General features: G+C 38.6%; 1 protein-coding gene across 3 annotated transcripts in view; it reads left to right on the top strand.

Annotated features, from left to right (window-relative positions):
• Positions 1-18,065, top strand: part of pola1 (polymerase (DNA directed), alpha 1) — a 57,240-nt gene that overhangs the window by 1,510 nt on the left and 37,665 nt on the right. For all 3 annotated transcript variants that reach the window (XM_040127612.1, XM_040127613.1, XM_040127611.1), the window contains exons 3-26: positions 182-278; positions 354-428; positions 512-627; positions 884-946; positions 1,404-1,505; positions 1,651-1,804; positions 1,913-2,081; positions 2,308-2,480; positions 2,594-2,706; positions 3,435-3,548; positions 3,666-3,740; positions 3,839-3,977; positions 4,327-4,481; positions 4,662-4,746; positions 5,060-5,121; positions 5,336-5,425; positions 5,583-5,699; positions 5,818-5,993; positions 6,192-6,321; positions 7,025-7,144; positions 7,259-7,346; positions 7,443-7,567; positions 7,802-7,951; positions 8,819-8,941. In XM_040127612.1, coding sequence (XP_039983546.1) covers positions 182-278; positions 354-428; positions 512-627; positions 884-946; positions 1,404-1,505; positions 1,651-1,804; positions 1,913-2,081; positions 2,308-2,480; positions 2,594-2,706; positions 3,435-3,548; positions 3,666-3,740; positions 3,839-3,977; positions 4,327-4,481; positions 4,662-4,746; positions 5,060-5,121; positions 5,336-5,425; positions 5,583-5,699; positions 5,818-5,993; positions 6,192-6,321; positions 7,025-7,144; positions 7,259-7,346; positions 7,443-7,567; positions 7,802-7,951; positions 8,819-8,941 — 2,811 coding nt within the window. The remainder of the gene's footprint in view (positions 1-181; positions 279-353; positions 429-511; positions 628-883; positions 947-1,403; positions 1,506-1,650; positions 1,805-1,912; positions 2,082-2,307; positions 2,481-2,593; positions 2,707-3,434; positions 3,549-3,665; positions 3,741-3,838; positions 3,978-4,326; positions 4,482-4,661; positions 4,747-5,059; positions 5,122-5,335; positions 5,426-5,582; positions 5,700-5,817; positions 5,994-6,191; positions 6,322-7,024; positions 7,145-7,258; positions 7,347-7,442; positions 7,568-7,801; positions 7,952-8,818; positions 8,942-18,065) is intronic.

Here is an 18,065-nt window from a genome sequence, read left to right as displayed (position 1 = left end):
GGCATTTTTATAGAATAAACGAGTTGAATGAATTAAAGAAATAATTAAGAGAATATTCTAAGACAGACTTGATTTGAATTTAATTTTTTTTTTAAGCTCACCAACAGAGAATAGTGCATGTGGTTCTGATATTTATTCAGCCTTTCATAGGTGATATTCAACCAATGCTCATGTTTTCCAGTTGGAAGAATTTACCAGTGTGTATGAGGTGGTGGACGAGGAGCAGTACTCGAAGATGGTACGAGAGCGACAAGAGGATGACTGGATTATTGATGATGGTGAGACGCAGTCCCCTGTATCTACTGCAGGAATATGTGTGATGAGGAGATCTAATAATGTTTCTCTTCACTCAGATGGAACAGGATATGTGGAAGATGGACGAGAAATCTTTGACGATTTGGATGATGATGTAGTAGAAAACACCAAAGGTAAACACTAGTAGTGCATTAGAGTTGGAGTTGGACCATGGACAGTTTAGGTGTGTGGATACATTTTTTTTTTGTGTTTGCAGGAAAAGCGAGTGCTAAAGGAGCAGACTCAAAGAAAACTGTGAAAAAATCTGCTGTAGCCAAGCCCAACACCATTAAGAGCCTCTTCATGAACAGTAATGTCAAGAGGCCTGCTGAGGTGTGTTTTTGTTAGCATCATTGACTTGCTTCGGTATTTGCTTCTATTACAAATTTCCCCAAGTGTGCATATCTACCTCTCTTTCTCTATGTTGTACCTCATGAGCTACATGTTATTTTTTTATTGTTCAGTGGGTGGAAAAGCACTAACATACACCTGTTTTGCAGATGAATTTGGAATAAAAGAACACAGTGATCACCAGGTCTTGCTCCTTTTTCTCATACGTTGATCAGAAGTCCAATTTTGTTTCTTGTAGAAAGACGTGGACCTGTCCAAAGATGACTTATTAGGAGATATCTTACAGGACCTGCACTCTGAGGTTTGTATCATACCATCTAGAGAACACACACAATAATTTAAGCACAATTCATTGTCAGCTAATTCATTTTACTTTCTTTATAGAGACTCCTTGATAGCAGTATAGACTTAGCTATTTCCCACTATTTGTAAAATGGTTATTGTACATTGACACTCTAAAGCGTATGGGCTAGTCCTACTCAATATATATGCCCTGAGATAACTTCTGTTTTGATTTGCGCTATGTGAATAAAATTGACTTGACATTTACATTGAGGCTTTTAGCTGAATTTATAATAAGTGAGCAGGTCATGCTGTGCAAAAGAGCACTTGAGGCGGACAATGCTCTGACATATTTCAGTTATATTACAGTCTATCTTTATATAGTTTTTCCTCCTTTCCTGCTCAGTGGTGGTGACACTTCTCCATTTCTTTATTGTTCAAACCTAATCTGATATGTTGTGAAATTTTCTTCGTAGGAACCGACTTCTTTGGCTCCTCCGCCAGTGGTCACTCTGAAGAAGAGGAGGGTGCTTGGGTCACCCATGAATTCATTCTCCATCAAACCTCAAATGCCAAAGGTATTCTTTAATTTATCAAAAATTTCTGTCATAGTTTTGAAAAATATTTCAAACATATTATGGAAAGAATCTGTAAAATTAAAAAAAAAAAAAAAAAAAAATTCAGTTCATGGTAAAATATTGTATGTTATCTCTGTAATACCAGGAGTCACCCTCAGCTATGGGGTTAAAGGCCAAAGGGATCCATCCGCCACCTTCTGACCCAACCCCCAGGCCATCAGCCCATCCTCCTCCCTCCACATCTGCTCTTCCTTTGGAAAAGCAGAGGGCAAAACTGGAGGAGCCGGATGAAGAGGAAGGTGAGGAAGACGGAGACACAATTCTGACAATGTGCTAACTTTTATTCTGTTTGTTTCTTCTAGAAAAAAGAACACACACTTATCATTTATGAGAATGTTGTTTCTTAGTGAATGACGCTCTGGTGTTTGATGGGGTGGACTTTGATGAGCCGATGGAGGTTGGACTTGAGGAGGAGAAGCCTTCAGTTACAGAGGATGCTGAGCCTGAATCTAAAGTATCAGCAATACCTGCAGTTAAAGTGGAGCCCAAAGCAGAGCCTTGGGATCCTGTCCTCTTGTGAGTTGTTTATCGGCTTAGTTTGCTATTACTTTCTTAGGATATGTATATTTCCAAGACTGGGATGAGATTTTTCTGGCTGGGACTTAAAATGCTGCACATAGGAGTAGCATAGAATTTAATGTGTAATGAATGTATCAAGTGAATTATGTACTGTGTGCTAACATGGAAAGGTTTCACAAATAAGCTTGAGTTTTAGCATCTTTGTTCCTTTGTCCTTTTCCAGGTCCAGCAGGATCGGAAGCTCCTGGGGTCAAGAGGAGGAGGGCGGAGTCAGTGATGCTCCGGCAGAGGTACAGGTCGACTCCAGCCATCTCCCACTAGTAGAGGGGGCAGACGGGGAGCAAGTTTTCCGCTTCTATTGGTTGGATGCTTTTGAAGACCCGTACAGCCAGCCAGGTAAGTCATATTTACACATGGTATCAATATAAAGAGGGCTGTATCCCTGTATCCTGTGATCCTGTTCAGATTTGTAAAGCAAATCCTCATATTCTGATTTAACTTTGGCCTAGGTGTTGTGTACCTGTTTGGAAAAGTGTGGATCGAGTCTGCAAAGTCTCATGTCAGCTGCTGTGTTACTGTCAAGAACATTGAGCGGACGATCTACTTCCTGCCTCGTGAATATGTATGTCTCCTATTCTGTCACATGACTGCATTTCAAGAGCACGTGTGGGTAGAAGTAAAGGAAAAGAGTGCCATGTTTTAAGGAGCCATCAGTTTCTTCCCCTTATTACTGTATGTTTTGTTGGAAAATTCTGAACATATGTTACAGTTATGGACTTTCTATTATGAGCTTGTAAAAAGGGATAGGAAACCTTTCTTTCCTTCTTGAAGTAGATGACTCTTCACTCATATAAAGATGCTTGCTCTTATTACTGTGATGAGAAGTGGAGCCACATGTTGAGGTTCTCAGTTGGTTGCCATCAATTTTCCATCACAGAATAGTAATAACACTTAACAGTATGAAGTTTTTTTTTTTTATATATATATATATATATATATATATATATATATATATATATATATATATATATATATATATATATATATATATATATATATATTTTTTTTTTTTTTTAAACTAAAAAGTAAGATCATAATTCAATTTTGTAACTAATTCAATTACCATATAAGATAGAGAATACAGTACACTCTCCCAACATTATGTATAAAAATCTATAGATATACAGGTGTAGGATAATGCTAGATTTATTTAAGGTGGATTTGTAAAAGTCGTGTGTGTGTGTGTGTGTGCGCGCGCTCGTGCGTGCGCAAGTGAGATCACTTTAACACATTTGCTTTTTATTTAGGAATCCAATTAAGTGTTACTTTTTATTTTATTTTAATCTACAGAAAGTGAACCCCAAGACTGGGGAAGTATCAGAGACTCCTGTAGGGATGATGGATGTTTACCAAGAGTTCAGTGACCTCTCTGAGAAGTTCAAGATCATGAAGTTCAAGTCCAAGGTCTGTACCAACCCTAGTTAAGGACTGTACACTATAGCATAATTATATTTTTCTGGTAAGTGGTAAGTTTGACATGTTTGTAACTGGTATTTGGTTTCTGTGTTTCTCTGTCTGCAGAAAGTGGAGAAGAATTATTCTTTTGAAATTCCTGATGTGCCCAGTCAGTGCGAGTACCTGGAAGTCAGATATTCTGTAAGTAGACACATATCCCTCGTTCACAGATTTATCAGGCCTTTATTTGTTTTCTTATGATAACACATTAATATCTTTGGTCAATATTGTTTTTGTAGGCTGAGTTCCCTGCCCTGCCTTCTGGCTTTATGGGGTCAACCTTTTCCCACATTTTTGGTACCAACACCTCCAGTCTGGAGCACTTCCTCCTCAGCAGGAAGATCAAAGGGCCTTGCTGGCTAGACATCAAGACACCACGTAAGGAAGATGTCTAGAAACTTGGCCTATGTTTCAAAAATTGATAATAACCTGTATGTAGTTAAACTTAATTTGTAGAAAAGGGATTTTGCATTTAACAAGTAAAAATTAATTTCAGGTTATCATACTGAGAAATGTTCCCTCTGGACTAAATATAAAAATTTGAACCTTTTTGTTTGTTTGTTTTTTTGGTTAAACTATTCACTCCTGCCCAATGTCAGCTGGGATTGGCTTCAGCCCCCCTCTACCCTCAAAGGATAAGCGGCATAGCTAATGGATGGATGGACTTAAACTATTCATAGCCCTGAAAAATTGCTGATTTGTAATGTTTTCTCTGTGTATGTGTTAGAGCTGATCAGCCAACCGGTGAGCTGGTGTAAGGTGGAGGCTCTTGCCCTGAGAAGTGACTTAGTCACTGTGGTTAAAGACCTGTCACCTCCACCCCTCACTATCATGTCCATCAGCCTCAAGACTATCCAGAACCCCAAGACACACCACAACGAGGTCAGAACATTGTCAGCTGCACACACACTCGAATTTACTGTTTCACTTTTAGTAGGAAATGTATTGGACAGTGATGGACTCATTAAACATTATCATTTAGCTGTTTTCTTGTATGGGGTGTTTAAACATACTGAAGTATAAAGTGAGCAAAGACCTGATGATGTAATTGTTCTTCTGCAGATTGTGTCCCTGGCTGCACTTATCCACTATCAGTATCATATGGATAAAGCTCCACCTCAACCTCCCTACCAGACGCACTTCTGTGGTGAGTTACTTATATTTCTTTTTTTGTTTGGTTTTTTTCATTTTTAAATCAAATGTTATAGAATTGCGTAGAAATGTAATTGAAATGAAATGGAAATTTATGGGAATATAGTCATATTCAGTTGCTTAATTTTGTAATAGACCTTAGTTTAATATTTTGCTCTGTAGAATAACCTCCAGCCATAATGTAATATGGCCGGATATCATATTGTTCAGGTCCTATGAACATGTTGAACACTAGTCAGAATTTTCTGAAAAATTTGTCAAATTACAAACGTGTAGGAATGGTTATCATATTCTTTTTGTCTTTTCAGTGGTCAGTAAACCAGCTGACTGTATTTTCCCGTATGACTTCAAAGAGGCTGTGAGGAAGAAAGTGAGTGGTCACTTGCCGTGGACCTCAGTATGTTTGTACTAGTCTTTTGCACGGTAACAGGAAAGATTTTGTCTTTATTTTCACAGAGATCTTTAGTTTAGATATTATTTACAGATTTAATCAGACTTAATGTAGAGAATATTTTATGCACTAGCACGCCTCTTTGCGGTCTGTGTGAATGCGATACACTGATGTGTTTCCCTCCTTCTGTTAGAATGGGAAGGTGGAGATAGCTTCTACAGAGCGCACTCTACTTGGATTCTTCTTGGCTAAGATGCACAAGATCGACCCTGATGTGCTGGTGGTGAGTAGAAGATGCAGGGATTGAGTAATTCTATGCGATTTCCTAAATTAATTAACATCCCTATATAAGATCATAGGATGCACAGGAAGCACAGATACAAGTGATATGTTTAATCGGATAAAAACGAGGATGCTGACCTTTTTTTCATTTTTTGCAGGGCCACGACATCTTTGGTTTTGACCTGGAAGTACTTCTGCAGAGGATCAATGTGTGCAGGGTTCCACATTGGTCTAAGACTGGACGCCTTAGGAGGGCCAATATGCCCAAATTAGGGGTAAAAAAAAAAATCACTGGTAATAGAAGCTGATTGCGTTGTTTGTATACCATACTGCACAACAATAAATATTTCATATGTTTGTTTTTTTACATGCTCTTGGCTTGTATTCTTGCAGGGACGTGGGTCCTTTGCAGAGAGGAGTGCAACCTGTGGCCGTCTGGTGTGCGATGTGAAGATCTCAGCCAAGGAGCTTATTCGTTGTAAAAGTTATCATCTGACTGAGCTGGCTGCACAGGTGCTGAAGACAGAGAGAGTCACAGTCTCCCAGGAAGACATCAAAAATCTCTACAGGTGAATACATTTCAAGGGCCATTTCACCAAATCAGGAAACACACCAACACAAAGCAATAGATGACATAACTCCCTTGGTCTGTTGTAAATGTTATAAAATTTTAAATGTCCTATTTTTTTCTCATCAAATGAAATTTTTTTTGGGTCACAGACATCAGTGTGGAAATTATTTGTCCTAAAATATGTGTTTGGTATCAGTGACTCTCCTCACCTGCTCTACCTGTTGGAGTTGACATGGACAGATGCCAAGCTGATCCTCCAGATCATGTGTGAGCTCAACGTGTTGCCGCTGGCCCTGCAGATAACCAACATCGCAGGGAATGTTATGGTATCATGCAACAACACTTTTTTTACCATCATTAAACAACCGTACCATTATTATTGCTTAGCTCTACCAGAAAACTCAATGACAGTTAACACTGCATCACTTCACAATTTGCTGAATGTCATGATATTAACATCCGAATAGTGGACATGCTTAAAATGCATCTACCTGAAGGGTAGGGATGAGTTCTGGAGAATATCTGGCTCTCAAAAGTAAACATGTCTGTACTACCAACATTATGTGAAGAAAGCATTTCAAACACACATGACAAATGAAACAAGGATGGAAAGACATTGAGGTTTTTAAATTCCAGACAGCAGGTCTTTCTCAGTTATTGTTGGAGTATACGTACTGAAAATTGATGTCAGAAAAAAAACAGTTTGCACTCAAAAGAAAGATTTGGTTTTCATATGAATAAAGAGAATAGACTTCAAGCTTTAGATCTTAAAAGCTTTTATCAAGTCTTAGTATCTGGTTGTTTTGATTAACCAGGTTGTTTCAGGGAGAACTGCAAAATACAGTCCAGTGGGGTAAGATGACATTTGATTACAGTTAGAATGGAACATAAGGATACATCACCTCTAAGGCTTTCTTCAGACTGGCTCAAGTTTTGTGAGACCTCTGGTTTTCTAACACTTTCCCTTTTAATAATATTGTCCGCTGCCTTCTTCAATCACCCTGATTTCTTCTTGCTTCTTCTCTGCAGTCTCGTACTCTGATGGGTGGTCGCTCTGAGAGGAATGAGTTCCTGTTACTCCATGCCTTCCATGAGAAAAATTACATTGTCCCTGACAAACCCTCCTTCAAAAAGGCCCAGCTGGAGATGGTAAAGATGCACACAAACACACACACTGGTTGCTTTTTTTTTTTTTTTTTTTTTAATGTAGTCATGTAACCAAAGTTTCCTGCCTTTTTCCCCCTCTTTGTTCCTGTGTACCAGGTCGAGGGAGAAGATGTGGATGCAGGGAAAGGCAAGCGAAAGAAGGCGGCAGCTTATGCTGGAGGTCTGGTGCTGGATCCTAAAGTTGGTAAGCACATATTTGAAGTCTTCCTTTGTATCTTTATTTGTCTCATGTATGCATGTTTTCATATTTCTGTAACCTCCCCCCATGTCTTTTCCACAGGTTTCTATGATAAGTTTGTGCTGCTGCTTGACTTCAACAGCCTGTATCCATCAATCATCCAGGAGTTCAACATCTGTTTCACCACTGTACAGAGGGAGGCTCACAACACACAGAAAAAGAATGAGGTGTGTCCGTTGTTTGTCCATATGTTTACTGTAGGAACAGGTTTGTGTGACCAAATTATTAATAATAAAAATTGTTTTGGGGTAAAACTGTCCATGAAGACCAGACAGGATTTATTGATTGATCCCAGTGCCCAGGAACAAAGATGCCAAGTGCCTCAAGATCCAGGTCCCCAGCCTCACCCCCCCCCCCCAAAAAAGTTCCTACTCTCTCAAGTATTTTTTCCATGGTAATAGGAGGACGGGCTAGAGGAGATTCCCGAGATTCCAGATTCCAGCCTGGAAATGGGGATCCTGCCGAAGGAAATCAGGAAGCTAGTTGAGCGGCGTAGACAAGTCAAACAGCTTATGAAACAGCAAGACATCAACCCGGACCTTTACCTGCAGGTACACTTTCCCTCTTTTATACAGTTCAACACAACCATACATATGTGTGATATTGTCCAGTATCTACATGCTCATAACAGCAACACACATACAGAGCATATCCATGTTCACTGCCACGGAAATGCATAGAAATACAAAAAAATACACATACCCCAAGGAAATTTTTGTATTACAGTTTGTATGGATAAAAACCTACCTTTTTGTTTGTATTGAAAGGCTATTACCCCCCCCCCCCCCCAATTATAGTTAGTGTTATGTAGAGTATCACTGTTCACAAAGTCTGTTGGGTATTAAATATTCAACCCCTGGAGGCTTGCAAAGAGGCTATAAAAAGATTGTAGCCTGATTTTAGAGTGCAGACAGTTTAAATTCCTGCCATTTACAAAGAATACATTTGGTAGCAGGTTTTTTTTATGGTGGAAAAAAGGTTCATAACATTCACAAAAACTTCTTAAATCACTCCTGAAGCATAACTGACTTCTTCTCTGTCCATCTGTATGCGTATTTTGTTCCAGTCACTGTTTTGCCAAAGTATGGCTAAAAATAATTCCGCGTTGCACTGTTGTTCTCCTTGAAATTTCAAAGCTATGAAGCATGGAGCATATTTATTTAAGATATACTGGTGAATCAAAGAGTGTTTGGAACATACAGAGCGTACAGATGGACAGCAGTTAGGCATCTTTGAGTGGGTTATATCATCATCTTCTCACAGTGAAGACAGAGTAATGTAAAAAATGTTTAGTAGACACATTGGTGCCATTAACACAGTGTTTACCCTATAAAACATTAATCACCTAGTTTTTGATTATGACTTGATGTGCAAATGCTTGTATCTATTTGGCCTAATATAAGTCTGCTGTTCCTCAGTATGACATCCGTCAGAAGGCTCTGAAGCTGACTGCTAACAGTATGTATGGCTGCCTCGGATTCAGCTACAGCCGTTTCTATGCCAAGCCACTTGCTGCCCTTGTCACACACAAGGGTAGAGAGGTGAGATAAGCATTTATATATACATACTGTATGCACATTAATGACTGTAGCCTTTACGGATGCCCGAAGTTTTATCTGTTACACCTGTGATAGCTATTAACGCTCCCAATAAATGGAACTAAAACAAGTAATAAATTTCATAAGGTACACACAGAACAAGCAGGATATAAAAAGACACAAAAAACACTCAGACTGATTGAATGCTGAGGATTTCCAACAGTACCTTTTTGTGATTTAGTTTCCGGTCTTCAAAGTTAAGTGAGTGCCGACATGAAAGTGCGGTGTAGTTAAAAATACTTCCATTTTCACACACAGGAGGGCAGTGCTACATCAATTTCCACATGTGCACCACTCCTTCCCCTATTCCATTTTGTTTCAGACTTTTTCCTCATCCTCTGTTTCTTTTTTGGTTTTCACCTGTCTCACATTTGTCATCCTTTCTCTCTACAAAATCACCTTTCTTTCTCACCCTGTGGCCTTCCCTTTTCTAAATTTGACTATTCATTCAAGTTCAGTTTGCCAGATTAAGAGACCTGCTGTAATGGCTGTGATGTCAATAGTCCCGTGTTAGTATTTTCCAGTAACAAAATGCCACATGCGCACACATGTAAAGTCTTGATTATGTAATGTCCTCTTCACACGAATGGGACAACATGGGTGTGCATGCTCAATAAATTGGTGCAAGATGGCATGTGTACTGCATGACATAAACAGCTAAATCTGGTATTGTAACTGAACACTACACACACACTCCCAACATGTCAGTGATAGTACTCATGTTCATTTAATGAGCTTTAACAGTACACATCCTCAGCAGTGGTGTCAGGCTTTGCCTCAGGGAGTCGATCATTAAAATCCCTGTACACACTCATTGTGTTCCCTAATGGAGTTCAGGGCACTACATCAGAGTGTGTGTTTTGTTAGTCGGTTTGTGCCTCCAATCATGCTCGTTGTCCAGCTGACAGAGCTACATTGTAAAAGGTGCTTATCTGACTTGGTGGTACAGATGGGGGTTTCTCTCCCTCCAGACTTAGTACTTGTATCTTTGTCAACTGCCAGTGGTGGATGGGTTAATTACATTTAACCTCCTCCTTGCTTTATTTCCTCTAGCATCAGTTAGCAGTCTTAGAGAAGAAGTAGACCAAATAATTTGGATGGCTAATTCAAGTGTGCATTCCTTGTTTTAAATAAAGCAGCCCAAAATAAAATGTAATTTCATTCTCACTCATTGCTATGTCAGTAAAAACTCCCCTTAACACTAAGGAATCACTATATATGTATTGAGGTAGAAATGTCACCACAGCCTTCCATCAAAAAAATTACTTGCTCAATTAATCTTTGTAAATCTTCAACCAAAATAACACAAAATATCCCTCAGGTTTCTTCAAATAACTGTTGTAGCATAGTTCTTCTTTTTTCTAGCCAAGTGGTAGCAGTTTGTGATCAAAATTCCAAGATTTACCTTATTATCTCGTAGATTTTTAACTGACAACAATTGTTACACCATACACTAGTAAGTAAAATGCTCTGCCACTACTTTGTGGGGCACAAACATGGCAAAGCTTTGTCAATGAGGGATATCAAGGAGACTGTGGAAGAAACATTAAACCGCACAATCTTTCAGTTTCAGTCATTTGAATATATGGATACATGACTACTTGCTGTGTGTTATAAACTAAGTGTAAACTTGTGCATCAAATTGTCTGTACCATTAGTCAGTTGCAGAAAGATTGATTTTCCTACACATACTGTTTTGGGAAAAATTGCAATACAGTGATTTACATAATACAGTAAATTACAGAAATGAAAAAAGCAAATAATTAAAAAATGAAATGGAAACGAAACCAAAACATTCAGAATAAGGTAATAGCTGTGTAAATTTTATGTAAATGCTAAAATGAAAAAGTTATATTTTAAAGGATAAAGCTGTTGATATTCTGTATTTTTATCATTGTCAACAAATCCCATGAGAAGACCAAAACTAACGTCTTAGCCGATAACTCAATACTTTCCAGCTTCTCCAGCATGTCTTTGGCTCTCAGCACTGAGCCCATTGTTTCTACTGAAAATGTAAATTTTTAAAAACAGATCACAAATATTGCTCAATACTTTTGATATAAGAAAGCTAAATACTTCTAGACATTGTAGTTTTTAACAAATGTTACTCAAACAAGAATAGATAGTGGATTTATCGTAGAATATTTTAGCTGTTGATTTGGTGTTCTAGCTGGTATTTACAGGATACATAATATCCCCGGCCTTATCCTATAAGGTTTTGTTAAAAACATGTTAATTTAAAGCTATTCTTTAAAACCATCTGATGGCCTGCTTTGCTTTGAATGTTTCCCCAGCCTTCTTAAGTTACCCAGTGTGCTAAAGGGACAGTAAACCAATTGGATTGTATTTTATTAGGACTTTACTATCTTAGTACATTGAATACAGCAGTGAGTGAAAGGACAGATTGGAGAGATCTACATCAAAAGGTCATCAGTCAGATCTGAAACCACAGGGTGTTGAGTACATAGCATGGACCTCAACTTGCTGAGGTAGCAGGAGATCCCACTTTGCACGATCTTAGTTTTTTGTTTACTTTGTATCTATGATCATAGACACATCTATTTTTACTGCAGGTTGTATGTTTCGGGAGATCATGGCATCAATACAACCAGGGAGTCCCACCTCAAATAAGATATGTTGTTGAGGATATTTTAGTACTCTTGAATTTATATATTTGGACTTTTTTTTTTTGTTAAAAATTCTGTTGAAATCATTAAATAAAACCCTCTAATTAAATCAAAATTTCCAAATATTTATTAACATCAGTTAATGTTAATGTGTTAATGTGAAATTGTGAATCTACTAAGCATCAAATCCTGCTTGGTACTTACACAAGGCTTTGAGGTAATTTTTTTTGCTTATCTGGACTGACGAAGAGAGAAAAAAAAAGGTCAGGAAGTGTTCCCAGTACATGAGCAGTCACGCTGACCATATGTACACTGGCTAGCCTGGGCAAAACAGCAAAGAGTGTTATGGTTCAGACAACAGTTTGAACAAAATGGAGCAGTTTTAATAAATTTGTATCGAGACCTAAAGTTAAATGACCATAAGCCAGGTAGTTCTTGGTAGTTCTTGGTAGTTTCTTACTGGAGTGAGCCAGAAAGGCCAGCTGGCATTTATAGCAGGGTTTCTAGTGTATTTGTGGGTATTGCCGTTTGCACCCCCACCCCCAATTTAATCGTCACATTTGCACTCAACTTTCATATCATGATTTAGGAGGCTTTTTATTTTTGTAATTGTAACACGTACACTGAACACTGCTTGCTCTGCAACGTAAATCCACCCTCCCACCTATCAGCGCGTTCCCTACATGTGTTTGGACAAGTTAGTGGTTGAATGTGCATGTGTTCTGTGTATTTGTTGATGGGCCTAGCACTCACCTTTCTCTCACTCATTTTAAAATGCCGCCTAACCCCCTGTGGCGGGACGAGTCATGCCAGGGGCCATAGTGGTTTCTCAGCCTGGGGAGGGTTTTAGATGAGGAGGCTTAGGGGGGGATAACAGACCCTTGGCTGCTGATCAGATTGGCCAAGTTAAGAGGGAAACGCCCCCACTTATTACCCTCTCCTGACTCTTATGTGTATTTTTTTGAGTTGTCTTATAACTATCTGTGTCTGCAAGTATGTGTTGGTATCTCTGTGTGAGTGTTAATTCCCATTGGTGTGTCTGCACAAGTGCTACTGGCCGAACTCTGCCCTTTGTTGGGGGACCATTTGTTGTGGCCCTCCTCTTTCCTGGTATGTGTGGGTATTAAAGGGGGATGATGGGTATTAAGAGGAAGGTGAAGGTTTAGGATTACACAGGCTAGGGTCCACCACAGATTGATATCCCCCTCAACCCCTCAGCGTTATTTTGGGTTCTTTTGTATGTTCGCCAGAGAACAGTTGGGTGCAGAGAAACAGATTTATGAAACACAGACAACTTACACACATGTGGTTATAATAGGCTGATAAATGCATTTGTCACGGCAGTAAGACTATGATTGTCAACCAACCGCTGGCTGGTGGATCGATGACTTCATCTGATAGTTTCTGAGAGTTTGATAAATATAAGTTAAACATAGTAAAATGAGGATTTTCTGCAAATGTGCTGGTAGGTAATGGGTCACTTGCAGGAAAAACTTCACAGCGTTTGGATGGTCATCGGTGTTAATTTCCTATCCTGGTGTTAATGTTGCTAGTCATAGCAAATAGAGAAGTGTCTGTTAACAGTCAAGGGCAGCACAAACGCTGCTTTGCTTGAAGTGTAGTTCATTTTTCTCTCTGGTGTATTTAAATGTAAGTCAAGAAATAGGATGAATCAGAAGTGGGGTTTTTTTTTTCACTTTTGGGCATGGTTTATTTTAAAAATCATGAACCTTCTCTTGTCTCTGAACACAAACTATGTGTGGGCTAGTGTGTATGTCCTCTTAAACGAGTGACGTTAACAACAGAGGCCAATAGAAGTTGCTGATGGTTGTGGAACGCAGATTGGTTTGACCTTTGACCCTTTTTGCCAGCAAATGTGACTACCATTAGCGTGTGTGTGTGTGTGTGTGTGTGTGTGTGTCTGTCAGTGTGTGTTTCAGTGTGTGTGTGTCTGTGTGTCTGTGTGTGTGTCTGTGTGTGTGTGTGTGTCTGTGTGTCAGTGTGTGTGTGTCAGTGTGTGTGTCAGGGTTGAGGATGACTCCTGAAAGCCATTCTGCTGTAATTGAGTCTCTGTCCTTGTGTTTAAAAACAGCCTGACAGGAGCTTGTAGTTGACATTATTGGATGGCATGCAGAGTGAAGGATAGAACCGGTCTTGGGTAACAGAGCCGAGGGTGTGGACAGATTAGAGTTTGTTTTAGGTTAAACCTCTATTTGTACATGTGTGTGAGGGTGCATGTGGTTGTAATGAAGTCTGAGTAAATATTGTTGCTCTTGGTGTTCCTCGTTTGGGTCGTTTCATTCCTCTTGTCCCAAGAATCATAAATCATTTCTCTGTATCAGACACAGGAATACCTTAACCAACCTATCACATCTCATCTGTGTGTGTGTCTGTCCGTCAGACTACAGACAGTGTTGGTGTGTGAGGAAATATTGTTGCCCCCATTTCTTGCATGCATGGTCTCAATCGCTGCTGCTGTCTCAGAATCACGGGGGTCATTTTTACATTTCCCTGAATTAGACATAAGAATACATAAGCCTGCGTGTGTGCGTGTGTGCGTGTGTCCGTGTGTCCGTGTGTGTGTACATGCAGGCATGCATGCAGGCATGCTTGTGTCTGGGGAAGTGAGGGCTGTGTGTTTCCATGGTCCTGTAGTCCTCTTAAAGAGCTAGCTTTACTCCTGACAGGAGTGGACTTAACAAATAGTCACATGGGAGCAGTGCTGCTATTTTGGCTACATTAACTTGTCTGTGAGGGCTGACAGTAGACAGGACAAGGTTTCAGAATCTAAACTGCAACTTTAGTAACGCCTACTAATGAGGCCATGTGAGACTGGGCTAATGGCAGGGATTATAATTGATAATGGATTGATCTGACATCTGCTGTCTTAATCAGGGCCACTGATAGAGTTGAAAATGAGAGGATAATTAGTAAATGGTTTTAACTGACTTACATTTCTTGATTTTATGACCTAATAAACTTGATAGTCTAATCGTTTTTTTTTTTTTTTTTTTACTGCATTGCATGGATGGTAAAGGTATCAGGAAAATGACACTGCATGTAGCTTTAGATTCCAGTTTCTGAATAATTGGTTAAGTGCTGTAATGATTTGTCAGTTGACCGAAAATTAAACAATGACTATTTTGATGACTGATTTTTTTTTTTGAGACATGATTTATCAAGTTAAAAAAATATCCTTTTATTTGCAGTGTACATCCTTATGTGACCTACATTTTTTTAAATCACTTGTTTAATTGATCATTTAAAAAACAAACAAACTGTTGACTGCCTACATGTACATAATTTATTTGCCTGACAACCTTTTTAAAAATTTAATGGTGACTACTTTGACTGTACCAGAAGGGATGTAGTGAAAGCATCATGGTGTGTCCTTTCCCGTTATTAAGGTACCATATTTTTAATTGACCAGACAACAATAGGATTGTTGTCATTATTGTATTATTTTCAATGATTGCTGGTGATTATGATGTTAGCCGGTTCTATTAAATTAGACACAGCTATACAATAGATTGACCCTCCCAGCAGAGGTGTGTGTGTGTGTTTCCACTCATGTGTGCTTGCATGCAAGTGAAATCATTTTAGTGAAAGAAGGATGCAGGTGTGTGAACTTGAGAGCTCACACTAAAAGAGAAGAATGGGAGATGGGGGGCAGAATGGGAGATTGTGGGTGGACCTGGATGCGCTTTTGTCTGCTTATCATTCCGTCTGTATTATCTTTATTGCTTCCTTTCATATAAAAAAAAAAGGTGTCACTCAACCAAACAAGTCAATTAAGACACATATTCTTAATTAAAATGACAGCCTAGCAAAAGACAAAATATATTTTAATGAAGAGGCAGGGGAAGTGGATTGAAATAAAGGATATGTGAGAGTGTGAGAGTAATATGAAAACAGAAAACACAAATCCCTAATAGATAAGGCCAACAAATAGCTGAACAACAGCTGGGAAAAGGCAGATATCACAACAAGGCTGAAACACTCATCAGTTAGCATGACAAGTGCAATAATGCACAATTATTGGGTGCATAGGTGCACATGCAAATACATGGGATATAGTTAAAAGAACAGAAGTACAAGCTGTAAAAAGTCAAGTCAGAGATGGTGGGCAAGTGCTGTTTTTTTTTTTTTTTATTTTTTATTTTTTTAAAGCCAACTGGATAAGATTTGTTATTTATAATGGACCTGTGCTCCTGTAGTATGTTGCCTTCTGTCAGTTTGTGGCAGCTTTGGGTGTTAGTCTATGGTAGCAGCACTTAACCAAACTACATCTTTTAGCAACAATGGCAGGAGCAGTGCCTTAAAGTCGGTTCCCCCAAGTCTGAAGGCAGATTGTTAAATCCTTAATGATTTTAAAAAATGGGGAATATAAAGGAAAAATGACAGCTGTAAGCTATGCAAGTCAGTGTTGAAATCCAAAGTCCACTGCACTTGCATGTACTACTGTTGGGTCAAAAATTGGTGGGTCTGAAAAAACTGCAGCTGCAATCTATAGTCTCTTGAAGCTGCCATCTGTTGCAAGTTGCAGGTATATTTAAAAAAAATTTAAGCACTTAGTTACTATCACGTAAATTTAGAAGGCACAATTTAAATTTGCATTTAAGAATACTTTCTGCTTGACGAAACAAACTGTGGTGCATTTTACTATTTGGTTCAGTTCAGTTGGGCTGGTGTAAGACAAACTCTGGTCCAGACCAAACAACCAGTAAACGTCCAAGCAGACTCTTGCATTGTTCTTTGTTGTGTGAAAGTAAAGCAGACCAACCACAAGATTTTATGATAGATATGTGATTTTAGCATGAATTCATGCTAAAGAGCTAAACTATTATCAAATCCACCTTGTGCTCATAAAGTTTCAAGGAAGCAGAAGAGAAATTGATTTCCCCACATGAGTCCATGTAGAGATCATGATGCAGACCAGTATAATTTAGTATAATTTTTCTCTTCTGTCTACACCAGCTGAGCTGAACTGCAGGTACAAAAAGCCCCTTAATTGTTTGCGGTTTTCTTAATGCACTTAGTTTTAACGAAGCAGTTAACAAATTAGACCAAAATAAAACTTATGCGCAGGTTAATGGCTATCTTGTTTTGCTTGAGCCAAGTAGTGTGTGGTAGGGACACTTGTCATACATATGTATGTGTACATTCGTATGACAAGTCATGTCTTTTTTCATTTGACTTCTGAGCCCAGAGAATTCAACCTGACACCTGAGCTCTCTCATAAGCTCACTTGTTAGTTTATGAGGTACACGTAGCTAAAACTAGTGCAGTCTAATACAACAGTCCTGCAATAAATCCCACCTTCATGAAAGTTAGAATGTTCATTTTACTATACAAAGAGGTCTGTCTGTTGTTTAGCCTACCCTCATAGATTTGAATGGGGTGGAAAAAATAGTAGAAACACCTCTCGACATAACGCAGTGTAGTTCAGCAGTATCACTGACTACATTCACCAAAACGATCATACAGCTGAATCAGTATCTCTTCAGTCTCAACAAAAACTGAGCCTTGAAACCTTCCTGAAGGTAGGAATTATTTCAGGACCGTTATATTAGACTGTATTAGTTTTAGCTAAGTGTACCTAATAAACTGCCAGCTGAGTGTATGTTGTGGCATAAAAAGGAAGAATGAGGTGGGATAGGGATTATGAATGTAAATAATTCAGTCTTTTATACCTACAAATCTTATATTCTGATCCTTTACTCTGTGGGAGGACTTGTCAGTGACCTGCAAAAGCCTAGAAGTGACAGGCAAGAACAGAGAAAAAGTGATGTTTTACTGTACGAGAAAAAGAGGGAAGATTTTAACTGATTTTATAAATTTACTGAGTACAAAATAGGGCAAGTAAGAGAAGGTGGACCATCAAACTGTTAAAAGAGGACTTAGACTGTAAAAATGGTTTGTAAAATCTAAAAAGTTTTGTTTTGATAGGGAAGACTGTCTAACCGTACCTCACGGGAATGGAAGAATAGCAAATCTTCACAACTTAAAGAAATGTGGATAATCAGTTGGTCTGTTAAATGTCAGCAAATAGTGAAAAGTGCCTGTCATTAATTCCCAGAACTCAGTGACATTTTCAAATATATATATATTTTTTTATCCGATCAACACTTAAAAACACGATAAAACAAAATGATAAATTGATTATCAAAACTGTTGCAGATGTCAATTAATTGACTAATTTTTGCAGCTCTATATTGTGAGCCCTTTTTGATAATTTGGTTGATGTAAAAGATGCAGCTGTTTTACAGAAAAGAATTACACAATTTGTGGATAACATTAGGTAATACGAATCCTCTGTCAAGTTTTTTTCAGTTGTTTGTCCTAGTATGAGTGGCATGCAGCGTGGTGTGTAGTCAGAGGGAAGGCACACACACACACTTTTTTTTTTTTTTTTAACCCCATGGTGATATGTCTAGCAT

This window comes from Xiphias gladius, chromosome 5, assembly GCF_016859285.1.
Source record: "Xiphias gladius isolate SHS-SW01 ecotype Sanya breed wild chromosome 5, ASM1685928v1, whole genome shotgun sequence".
Taxonomy (NCBI): Eukaryota; Metazoa; Chordata; class Actinopteri; order Istiophoriformes; family Xiphiidae; genus Xiphias; species Xiphias gladius.
The sequence above is the reverse complement of the archived record's forward strand: the minus strand, read 5'-3'. Positions and strand labels throughout refer to the sequence as shown.